This window comes from Siphateles boraxobius, unplaced genomic scaffold (assembly GCF_051911475.1).
Source record: "Siphateles boraxobius isolate OS27281-9 unplaced genomic scaffold, OSU_SipBor_1 130, whole genome shotgun sequence".
Classification (NCBI taxonomy): Eukaryota; Metazoa; Chordata; class Actinopteri; order Cypriniformes; family Leuciscidae; genus Siphateles; species Siphateles boraxobius.
The window spans coordinates 21896005-21908778 of record NW_027508734.1 but is presented as its reverse complement, the minus strand read 5'-3'; the positions used below and the strand labels follow the sequence as shown (position 1 = coordinate 21908778).

At 37.7% G+C, this 12774-nt stretch overlaps 1 protein-coding gene across 1 annotated transcript in view; it reads right to left on the bottom strand.

Moving 5' to 3' along the window:
* The window catches only part of mybpc3 (myosin binding protein C3), a 44119-nt gene that overhangs the window by 10862 nt on the left and 20483 nt on the right, over positions 1 to 12774 (bottom strand). Inside the window, exons 16-24 of the mRNA XM_077228691.1 lie at positions 11699 to 11864; positions 9900 to 10006; positions 9771 to 9800; positions 9452 to 9591; positions 7958 to 8117; positions 7401 to 7505; positions 6923 to 7111; positions 4485 to 4619; positions 2257 to 2424 (exon numbers count right to left, since the gene is read on the bottom strand). Coding sequence (XP_077084806.1) covers positions 2257 to 2424; positions 4485 to 4619; positions 6923 to 7111; positions 7401 to 7505; positions 7958 to 8117; positions 9452 to 9591; positions 9771 to 9800; positions 9900 to 10006; positions 11699 to 11864 — 1200 coding nt within the window. The remainder of the gene's footprint in view (positions 1 to 2256; positions 2425 to 4484; positions 4620 to 6922; positions 7112 to 7400; positions 7506 to 7957; positions 8118 to 9451; positions 9592 to 9770; positions 9801 to 9899; positions 10007 to 11698; positions 11865 to 12774) is intronic.

Below are 12774 nucleotides of genomic sequence, written 5' to 3'. Positions count from 1 at the left end.
CTGCGGATCTATAGTGATCGTTACTGACTGTATGGCACGGTTACTTTTGTATTTTTAGAACGATTGTAGCCAAATATCTATCGACAGAATTATTAACCCAAAACGAACACTAAACATTGGATTTACTACAGTAGCCAAAGCAAACACAGAACCATGTTTAGCATGCCTGTAGATAAACAAGCGATAAACAATACATAAAAGCTCTAATCAAAGAATAATTTACTCTAATTCCAAGTTCGCTGTTAGCTGTTGAGATTTTAAAAAAGTTTGTAACGTTAGGTGTTTGTCGGATAACGTTAAGTATGAATGAGCATTTAACAAGCTGGTTTGCAGAGCCAAACAGCGTTGTGATTTGTTTACTTCCTTGCTACAACGTACAATTAACAATACGAACTATTACAGGAAAATACATCAACGAAAAATAAATCATACTTACAGATTGTGGCCCGTAAACAACAGCTTCTGTTCTTAAAGTTGGAACTGCTCCATCTTTCAGCACAAGCCGTTGTGCGAATCCTGCATTGAACTCGCCAAGATTGTGGAAGCTTTCCTCCGTTAAATGTGCAGCACAGAGAGCGAGATTTGGGTAATAATTAACCATTGATCCCTAACTCCCGCGACCCTAGGAAGGCTGAACAAAGTGGACCTGCAATCCGGGCACTGATGAAAATAACAGCGTTTCGACGACATTGCGGCGACAACAACACTCCTATACCACAATAACTCTTCTCCAACGCAATATAAAAATGGCCTCGCCCCCCTTATTTCGTATTCTCGGAGGAGGGGTTTATTGGGGTTTGCTGACGTCAGCAACCCTGGAGGAATGTTGTGTAGTCCAAAACCGGCTGTTTGCTGTAGTCCTTAGAAATTGATTTCTTTAAAAGCAAATATCTCTGTTTGCTTTGAACTTTGAGCACTGTAACTTTGCAGATGTTGTTTATGCTCAAACAGCAACATTACACACTAAAGTTAGAAAAGTGAAATCATGTTTTACCACCCCTTTAACCCAAAAATGAAAATTCTGTCAGTAATTACTCACCCTCATGTTGTTCCAACCATTTTTGATTTTTGATCATCTTTGGAACACAAATTAAGATATTTTTGATGAAATCTGAGAACTGGCTCACTCCTTCAAGCGACGAGAATACTTTTGTGCGCAAAAAAAACAAAAATAACGACTTCATTCAACTATTCATTTTATTCTGTGTGGGCCTCTGACGTGAGTTCACGAGAGCGCCACGACGCATGCGCGAGAACTGAGAAGATGTATCTTGTTGTGGTATCTGGAAGATGGGTCTTGATGTGGTTCTAAAGTTTGCATTTCCTGGATGTCCGAATCGTGAGAAATCAACAAGAAAACGTAAAAGTGCTTTACCAATGCCGCAAAATGAATGGCTGACCTTTCACACTTTCCCATTAAATGATCGTGAGCGCCATCTTCTCAGTTCTCACGCATGCTCTCAGATTTCATCAAAAATATCTTAATTTGTGTTCCGAAGATGAACGAAAGTCTTGCGGGGTTGGAACAAAATGAGGGTGAGTAATTACTGACAGAATTTTAATTTCTTTTTTTTCAATTACGATTGACAATTAGCATACAGTTTGGATTGTCGGTATGGTTCCGTTCTGGGCGAGAGCATGTATAAGAGCAGGGAGAGCAGCAATAACCCCCCTTAGGGTAAACAGAACAGAACCAACATAAATGTATCGCAGATATCATTAATTCCAGATTTTAAAGTACAACATAATTTGAGAATTTATTCTGATTCAAGGGTAAATCCAAATTCTGACTAGGTGAGAGGAGGAGCTGGGGATGGAGGAGGGTAATTAGCCCCCCCCCCCCCCCCCCCCCCATTTTTAGTCTGGTCTGACTCAGCGCTCGTTGATGTCAAAATGATTGAGATGGCCAAAAGCACAAAAGCAGAGCGTGAATTCCAGTGCAAAGCGTCAGTTTAACATTGAAAGAGAGTGAGAGATGTAAATATCTATACATTTAATACAGCTTTTACAATAGAAATGTTAAACCACTGACAGTAATGTCCAGTGATGCAAATTACTCGAGTGCAAAATGATTATTTTCCCAACTAGAATTAGACCTAGAATTTCCTTCACTGTTCTATTTCTTTATGCTTTAAAAAAAAGTGTTCCCCTCCAATGGTGAAGACATGGTTTTAGACTTGTCCTTGGGGAATGATCCAAAAAGTTGCCCTTAAATGGGCTAGCCTAACATTTTAAGATTATTCTGTCTTAACTCACGCATGATTTCACGGATGGTGACTGCTTGTTGCAGTGTGGCTGGAGGGCTTGGGCCTGCCATGTTAAATGCCCTCACACGGAACTGCATCTTCTCTCCAGTTGGCAGGTCACGGATGATCACAGAGGTCCTATCTGTGAGACCCGAAAATGCAGGGATCCATTCATCAGCTATAGAGATGAAATAAAGTTTTCAGACACAGAATATTGAGGATTTATTCGAAAAAGCATTTTGATGCCTTTGAAAATAATGTTTTTACACCAGGATTGCTAAAAATAAGAAATAAATACTAGTGCATTGTAACATGAGTAGATGTAAAAAAGGTTTGATGGAGATACATTTCATACAAATATATCACTAGGCTGAAGCTACACTACCGTTCAAAATGTTTGAGGTCGGGAAGATTTTTCATAGTTACTAAAATTTTCTATTTAAAATGAATGCTGTCCTTTTAAACTTTCTATTTATCAAAGAAACCTGGAAAAAAGCCAGGTTAAAAATCCATATTTAAACCAATTCAGCATATTAGACACTGAAGACTGGAGTAATGGCTACTGAAAATTCAGCTTTACCATCACAGGAATAAACTACATATATTAAAATAGAAAACAGTAATAATAGTTTAGAATATTTCAGTTTTTGCAGTAAAAATGCAGCCTTGGTGAGCATAAGAAAAAAATCTTACCGAACCCAAAATTTTGAATAGTAGTAGTGTACAGTTGTGTTCATAATTATTGGCATCCCTAGTAAATATGATCAAAGATGGCTGTAAAAAAAACATTGTTTATCCTTTTGATCTTTCATTAAAAAATTTGCAAAATTCTAATCTTTCATTGAAGTAAAATAATTTAAGGGGGGGGGGGGGGGGGGGGGGCAATCGCTAAATGCTTTTCTCCAAAACACGGGGCCATAATTATTGGCACCCTTTTATTAAATACTTTTTGCCAAGATAACAGCTCTTGAGTTTTCTCCTATAATGCCTGATGAGTTTGGAGAACACCTGACAAGAGATCAGAGACCATTCCTTTTCTCCAAAACACGGGGCCATAATTATTGGCACCCTTTTATTAAATACTTTTTGCCAAGATAACAGCTCTTGAGTTTTCTCCTATAATGCCTGATGAGTTTGGAGAACACCTGACAAGAGATCAGAGACCATTCCTCCATACAGATTCTCTCCAGATCCTTCAGATTTCCAGCTCCATGTTGGTGCTTCTTCTCTTCAGTTCAGCCCACTAATTTTCTATAGGGTTCAGGTCAGGGGTCTGGGACAGTCATGGCAGAAGCTTCATTTTGTGCTCAGTGACACATTTTTGTGTTGATTTTGTTTTGGATCTTTGTCCTGATAGAAGATCCAAGAACAGCCCATTAAAATTATTATTTCTAGCAGAGGCCATCAGGTTTTGATTTTTTTGTTTGTTGGTATTTGCTAGAATCCATGATATCATGAATCCTGTTGGTATTTGCAGATACCCATGTATCTGAACAAGATGTCCAGGACCTCCAGCAAAAAAATAGGCCCATAACATTAAAGATCCAGTTGTATATTTAACTGTGGGCATGGATCACTTTTTATCCCAGTTTGCACCAAACCCATCTAGTGTGTTTGCTGCCAAAAAGCTGCTTAGTTGATTGGAACTTCTTAATTATTGCCCTAATGATGGAAATTGGTATTTTCAATGCTTTAGCTATTTTCTTACAGCCACTTTCTATTTTGTGAAGCTCAACATTCTTTTGCTGCACGTCAGAACTATATTCTTTGGTTTTACTCATTGTGATGAATGATTAAGGAAATTTGGCCTGTGTTTCCTCATATTTAAACTCCTTTGAAACAAGTCATAGCTATACAATTTCATGTTCCTAGTCACCCTGGTGTGCTAAAAAAATTAAATATTAATGGTAATATACTTCAGAGATACTTTACTCATAAAAAAAATCTAGGGATGCCAATAACTGTAGCTAACGTGTTTTATTGCATAATGTGAGTAACGCCACCCCCCACTTTCAACTATTTTACTTTTCAATGAAAGGTTAGATTTTTGCAAATTTTTTGAATGAAAGATCAAAAGGATAAACAATGCAGATTTATTTTTACAGCCATATTTGATCATATTTACCAAAGACGCCCAATAATTCTGACCACAACTGTACTCTCTTGATAAACACATTTAAAGCAATTATGTGGAATCTGTGGGCTTGCTAATTTAGCTGAGCTTTTAACTTGACTTACAGCCTTCCTTGCAGTACTCAACCCCATAGCCTTCAAGCTCAACTGAGCCTATCCTCTCTGGAGCCCTCCATTTCAGCGAAATAGAGGTATCACTGATGTCATCAACACACAGGCCAGTGGGCTCGCTGGTAGGTGCTGTTGAAAGGAAGTTTTAAGAATGAGATGGTGTTCCACTAAAAAGAAAATATGTTGTTCAAGTGTTTTATATCAGCAGCTGGAGTAAATGCATAGTGAAACTGTTGGAAAAGTTCAACTGACACTATCATTTTTCTTTCCATTATCACTTTAGCCAATAAACTGGTTTGGATTTTTGCACCTAGCCATTCTGAAATGATATTGTACTAAATGTTAGCTTTGCCAGCTGATTGCAAGGAAAACCCTTGTGTGTATGATGTATTTTAAATGCACACATTTTCTGTATTACATTTATGCACTGTTACTAAGCCATCAAACACAGAGATAGTACTGAATACTTTTTACTACATGGCTGGATTTACCTAGACTTATCACCCTGGTGTCCAATAAAGTCTCACTGAATAATGTGAGAATAGTATGGCATTGTCACAAGCCAAGCAGCCATAGATATACAAGAATAACCAACATTGCTTGAATGAGTCTGAGGTTGACTAGGTCAGTGGCGATAAGGGCCTCCTGAAGATATACATGCTCTCTACTGTGATTTGCACGCAAGCTTCAGTCTAAAATGTTTATGCCATATTTAAGCGGCAATGACATGCTCAGGTCAAACTTTATTTATGAAGACTATGAACTTGCAGCGAATCCAAGTACATCTATTCTTATCTAGCCAAGTTATCTAGAGTACAGTTACTTTTCCTTGAAATGCAAACAACCGTTTATCACTGTAAATAGGACGGCAGTTGAATTTTATCTGAAATAAATAGAGTAAAATTATGAGGCTTCAGTTTGGCGCACTTATTCAGGCCTTAAGGTGTGGTTACATTTACTATTGTTCAGCAAATTTTCATAGTCATTTCAATAGGAATTTGCACAATAGGGAATTTCGCCTGGAAGGAGAAATATTTCCGTATGCAGATTTTGCATTGCATTTAGGTCGGGTACACAACTTTGATGTGTTGACTGTTGACCAAAAGAAAACTGTTCGGTTTGGAAGTGACTTTGGAAGTGGTCTGTGCTTCATACATCACTACTCTATTGACAATGGACCTTCTTTACTCACATAATTGCGCTAATGTTTGCATGCAACCATTCACGCAAAATCCACTTACATATTAAAATTCTACATGCTCAGTTCAACAAAACAAAAGTTTAAAGCACATCATTGCCCAAGCCAAATACAATAGCCAGTGATTACATGCGGACAGGCATTATCAAACAGTTTTAGGTTTTAATTCCTCTCTATGGCATTTTCATCAGTGAATGGTTCTTGACATAAGTTAATGACAATGATCGATCAAAACATCCATAAAAAGAGATATAAAGATGTCATGGAGACTGATATAGTCCCTGAATTAATAAGCTCCCCAAAAGATTGTTAGAAATGGACGCCTACTGCCAACAGGTTCAGGCTCTGATTCCGGCTCTGGTGGGGGGGCTGCTTCTGCAGATGGTACCACCTCCTGTACTGTTGGTGCTGCTTCTGCTGGAGAAGCTCCATCTTCAGGATGTGCAGGAGCTGCCTCCTCAGCTAGAGGTACAGGAGCTTCAGCACTGCCCTCTTGTGCAGGTTCTTCTGGACGAGGTGTTTCTGGCTCCGGCTCTTTGGTTTCTGCTGGAACATTGGGCACTGGATCGGCCGGTGGTGTCTCAGCTGGTGGTGCCTCGACTGGCTTCTTCTCCGCAGTCTTGGGGAGCATCGGTTTGGTCATTCTGCCTCTGGATCACTACAGTCTAGTACGTTTTCCAAGGAGAGCCTCCTGAAAAGTGTCTGTCCGCTCTGTAACACCTGCTGTGGTCTTCTCTTCTGGCCACAGTGACGCGACAGGGCAAGCAACAAAGGAAGTGCACTGTCCTGCCCCCTCCTCTCTTTAGACAATGCCATAGATACAGCTTTGCACAGTTTTAACATGCCATTATTTATAGAGGAGGATGCCAAGGATAGTTTCCTAATCAGCTGTCTTGTAACAGACAACAGTCTACACAGATAGCAATCCTTTTAATGCAGCGCACTAGAAGATTATGTGAAAGATGAGAAAAAATGGATGCAAAATTTAAACTGAAAGGACCTTTTCTGACCAGTTTAGCAGCACACTACCTGTTGAATGGACCAATTAGACGAATGGCAAGATGTGTCTAAGTTATTCTACATGTCTGGAGATGAACAGCAGCCACTACCTATTACATTTAAATATTGGTATGCATGTATGTATATGGTAAATATGAGGTTTAAAGAACATCAGGGAAAACAAACATGCCCCTTAAACATAAGTAAAGTTATAAATCAAAGCAGTGGAACTCACCAACTGGCACAAACGGCTGGGAGGCGGCACTGGGGCGTGACATGCCGATGGCATTTACTGCATAAACGCGCATCTCGTAGGCCACGCCCTCAATCATTCTCTTGGCCTCATATGTTGTCTCTTTATAAGGATCAAAATTGAGTCTCATCCATCTATAGCTCTTTTTCTTCTTCCTTTCCAGAACATAACCTTAGAAGACATTGAGAACAAACTGTTGTCATCATGCATTTTCCTAAAGTGCACATTTAAAAGGAGATTTTCAGACTTTTCAGCCATATAATTAGGTCATTTTTCAGAATATCTAGGTTGTATAGGTTTACATAACTTCACTTAACTTCAAGTTAGATGGGGTTTGTGTTAAGTTAGTGGTTGAGAGAAACTCGTTTATAGTTCTTATGAACTTGTAATGATGTCAACAAGAGTTACTGTCGATACAATATTGACTATGTATCGTAACATGTACTGTAAGGTAAGTCACCTATGACTGGCTGACCACCATCAAAGAGTGGGAGATCCCATTGGACAATACAAGAATCTTCACCAACGCTAAGGATTCTGGGAGCTTCGGGTGGATCTGGCACATCTGTAAAACATTAAAAGTGCAGTCAGAAATTTATTTTATAAGGGTCAAAGTGCGGTACAGCTAATATACAGTTACATAAAAGGCATTTTGCTCTCAAATGGCAGCACTCTGCTATTAATTTGAATGTACTGCAAACCTCATAATGGCAAAACATGAGGTAATCTATTTATTTCTGGAGTGATAAACATCCAGATCCAAAAAAGAGATCTGGACAGTTCAGTTTGTGGCCTTTTTATGAATTTTATTTTATTATCTCAAACTAGAAAGTGCAGTTCTGCTGTGTGCCAGAAGCCATGAAAAAAACCCAAGAACTGTTTTAAGAAATCTAAAGAGCTTTCTGAGTTCATGTACAACAGGGTGTTGCCACATGGGCCGTAATGAAATTAGGGACTAACTTCAGCCTCCTGGAGAACAGCTGGGAAGCGTACCCACACTAATGAGGTTAAGCTTACCAACAACTTTGACGTTAATGTCAGCTGTATCCTCTCCAGCAGGATTGCGTACAATGACAGAGTACACGCCCTCGTCCTGACGCTCCGCCCCCTCAATGGTAAAGATGCAATGGCCTTTGGTACTCTCTACATGGACACGCCCATCTGAGGCTGTCAGCACCTGATCGACCAATCAAAACCACTTGTTAAAAAATGGTCAGTGGTTTTCAATCTGAATCAGTCACAGGCCTTCACATTCAACTCTACTTCAAATTTCAAAACCAGGCAATCAGGAATAGATCATGGAGAAAGATCTAATATAATACTTGCCAAAACACTCATAAGATACTACAGATATCTGAAATCCAGGATATTATACATTACCTGGTAAATACCTTCCTCTAGTTCCTATGAATGGAAGGTGCCTATTATTTTCAAATTTTATACTTTATGAACATTAAATCATGAAAGACGCACTCACCTTGTAGACACAGTATTCTACAGAGTAGTATGTGGTGTGTGTGAAACACTTGATGTTTTGTAGCAGTGTAGGGATTTCACAAAACTGATGAATTTTGTTTCAAAGTGATGCTTGTGTTAATGTTAGAGCAGCTTGTTTCCATTGTACCCAGGGAAAGACAAACCACAGTTAAAGTAGAGAAGAAAGAACTAAACTACACTACACGTCACTAAACAATAAAAAATAAAACACTTAAAAATGAAGTATAATTAAATATTGACTACATTTTTGAACATGAGTTCCCATGGAGTGTCTCCCTGGATTAAATCAATCAAGACTGCATCATCATCATGCAGCATGGGTGAATAACACGACATCCAACATCATAGCCAAAGCAAGAAGCATAAAAGGCACAGAATAATGTACATTGTACAAGCAGTCGGGGATTGTTAAGGCCCGAACTCACATCACCGTTCTTCACTGTCCATGTATGCCTCGGTTCAGGACGCGACTCTCCCTCCTTAGAGCTATCCTACATGAGCAGAGCAGAAGCTGTGAAGCCATGGCAACCAGGTCAGGGGTTTAGTTAAGTGTGAGAAACTGAAGTGTCAACCTCTCATCTCAGCACAAACCTCCCAGTCCCAGTGAGCCTCGACAAGACTTTCTGGTTATGGTTGGGAGAGGTTACAGAACCTACCTGTCAAGGCTTCTGAAGCCCACATGCTGGATCTCCTGTTACATTTGCAACAACATGGCAAATCGTAAAGAATTACAGTAAACCACAAACTGCAGATGAATTCAAACATAATTTGTCCTCAAATAAAAATGACTTTCTTACTAAATAAGATTCTAAAGGAAATATTTAGGTTTGGCTCTTCTGCCATAACTGACCAGATCTACATTTCCCAAAAGCAAGTAGATAGTACAGACTATTGTTGCCAAATGTTTAAAATATCTACTTAGAATGCTTTTGGGAAATGTAGCCCAGACTTATTCGCTCAGAGAGGGATTGGATAAAAATCGATACTAGACAAAATTTAATGAATCGCTCTTACCTTTTCTCCTTTTGTCCAAACCACAGTGGGGGCAGGATCTCCAGTAATAGGTACATCTAATCGCAGTTTGTTTCCAGCCACAACCAAGATTGTGGATTCAGCGGTGCGGCCCATGCAGTCCAGATGAATCTTGGGAGGATCTTAAAGTAAACAAAAGAGAAGTATTTTTTTAATCTAAAACAAAATAGAAGTATTTTGATACATACATTACCTTAATAATGTACTGTATGAAACAAATCAAACAGAGCATTTATGATTTAATGTCGTTCCTAGAAATACATGATTGATAAATTATTATTGATGATGTTCTTTTTTTTACCTTGACGGGGTACAAAGTCAATCTTGACCTCTGTAAAGACAAAACACCATATTAAACAATGGAATTGAAATTAAAAAAAGTTTAAATATACATTCGTCAGTAATAATTAAACAAGAGGATATAGGCTACCTAAAAAGTTGAGCTTGGCAGAGAGATTGAAGGCATAACCTTCAGGTACGAAGGTGTAGTCACCCTCATCCTCTGGCTTCACGTCATCAATGGTGAGCTTATGAATCCTAAATAGAAATATATAAATTACCTTTACAATATAAGCATCTCAGCAGTGTTGTGCAACAGCGTGAGGTTGTAATATATTTTTTGAAATCCTGTAGCTTTTTTGTTGATTAAAAAGGGCCCTAGCTTTGGCAATCATTACAATGCTAACTTTTCTCTGACAATGACAGTTTTATGTAGTTTCTGTTTTTTTCGTCGGTTTTGATTCAGAAAATGTGAATCTCTCTAGCTGCTTCTCAAACGGAAGGCTGCATATCTCGGCTGCCATTTCATCAAATGCAGCTGAAGGCCATCTCAATGTGAAGGATCCTTGAAAGGCTGCCTTTGTCCTTAATTCAGCTCATTTTGAAGGATGCATCAATGCATACAAAGATTTGTAATACAAAGTATTTTTCCAAAATTAAGTTTTAATAGTATTTGTGCCATGACACTAGACCGACTAGACCGTCTCATTCTAGGGAATCTTTTTTTTTTTTTTTTTTTACAGTTGATTTAATACCTTTATCAATATCAAATGTGTTGTAGTTTAATGGATTTAAATGGGTTAAGTACCGTATATAAAAAATACCAGATTAATGATCTAAAAAACAAGCCTTGTGGATTATAGGGAATAATATTCTGAGTTGTTTACAGTTGGTTTAATACCTTTAGGTCAAATGGTAACTGTAGTTTAATGGACTTAAAAGGATTCAATATTGTTTAAAATAATATTCTGAGTAATTGACAGTTGGTTTAATACCTTTAGGTCAAAAGGTGTTCTAGTTTAAAGGATTTACAGTATTGCACACATTTTAAGTTCTGGAATTATTATAAAATGTGTAAAATGCTCATTCCAAAAACAGAACCTTGTCCTATAAAAGGGACATTTTTCTGAACATTTTACTATTAGTTTAAAACCATAATGCCATACTTTAGTTAAATTGTTTCATTGATTTATAGATCTAATTAATATACATTGTATTTCTTTAAATTAAGCGTTCTGCTATGCAAAGGACATTTGTTTATGTATATCTGAATTGGTTTGGGCTGAAATCATGAAATGCACAGAGAGTTTAATGGCTATTAAACCGAATGTCTAAAGTTAAACTAACTTTACCGCCGTTTGGAAGCATTTCAGATATTTCAGTCTATATATATATATATATATATATATATATATATATATCGAAAAATCTATATTTTTGACAACACTACATTGCACTTAGTTTATTATTTCAGATGCCTTTTTAAAAGACTACAATTGTAAAATGTAAATATATATATATATATATATATATATATATATATATATATACACACATATATATATATATATATATATACACATATATATATATAATATTAAACCCACCAAAGTGACTAGTAGGAGTCACTGAGTACAGTCATACAATGTTTTATACATTTAGAGCAGTTTTGTTTTTTGCAGTATGCAGTGTTTTTGTTGGTTGGCCACCATTCAGTTTAGATTAATCTTACTTTTTTCAGTAGAGCTGTTGTTATAGTTTTTTTGAGTAACGTGCTCAACCTGAACCAGTTACACAACTAAATACTGTCATAAATCAGATTGTGGGTGTGTGATGAAATGGTATATACTAAACATTTGTACTAACTAAAACTAGTCCTTATAAATGAGTGCATACACATTACATTTATGTTTCAAACTCACCATTAAAGTAACACACACATGCACGTACCTGCCAATGTGTGTTATATGAGTTCTGGCATCAGGTTTCACCTCCACTCCATTTTTGTACCAAATGCCTTTCACATTCTCATCAGAAACCTCACATTTGAACACAGCCTGGTCTTTGGCTTTCACGGTCAGATCAGCAATGCTTTGATAGACCTCTAGCTGTTTCTCTAAAGGTCAGGGGTCAAAGAGAGAACTATGTCATCACTACCGCATTACACCAAAAATGCTATTCTAGCATACAGTATGTATTATCAAATGTAATGTGGAAATTCAGGTGTTAGATGTATAATATGAAATATTCTTGTTTTCATATGGTCTTTTGTTATTTTTGGGTGAATTATCCCTTTAAGATTATAATAAAGAGATGTGGGGTAAAAAAAGGTAACAATCCCACTGCAACCTGGTAGAGTTACAGTATTGCTTGGCAGCTGTTTTTTTTCCCCCTTGGCACCTCTTGCACTTGATCAAAAGCCCAGACAACCTGGTAGCTGACACACCTGGGTATCAGTTTGCTTGTTAAGTGCAATACATGCTAGAAGACTCAGAGACAAAATGAAGGAGGGAGAGGAGAGAGAGTGTGTGAAAGAGACAGAAACAAACAATAAAAAGAAATGGGAGAGAAAGGGAATGAGTCAACTTTCTAAGATGCTATTAAAAGAGATGGATGGAGTGGTGTGTGACAATGACAGAAAGAGAGAGTGAGGGAGGGAAAGAGTCATCTGCCTTGTTAAAAAATATGGGTCAGGCGATCTAACAATAGCTGGCATGTGGGCACTGTGAGTGGTAACCTTGTACAGAAGTGTCGGTGGCCATGTTTTCTGAACTGACAAGAGGTGAAGTTTGAATGACATGGCCATGAGGGGGTGAGGTTTAAGGGAGGACTGAAGAATGAAGAACTCTTAGATGTCTTGAACTTAAATCATGACATGCAGACTTAGGACTAGTTACACATCCTACAAATTAGAAACCCTAACAACTGCCATATATGCAATAGATGTGTGTGTACATTTTTTATCCTTTCCAGTATCAAACACAAGTTACATTACAAATCTGGAAACATTTGTGGGGACAGACATC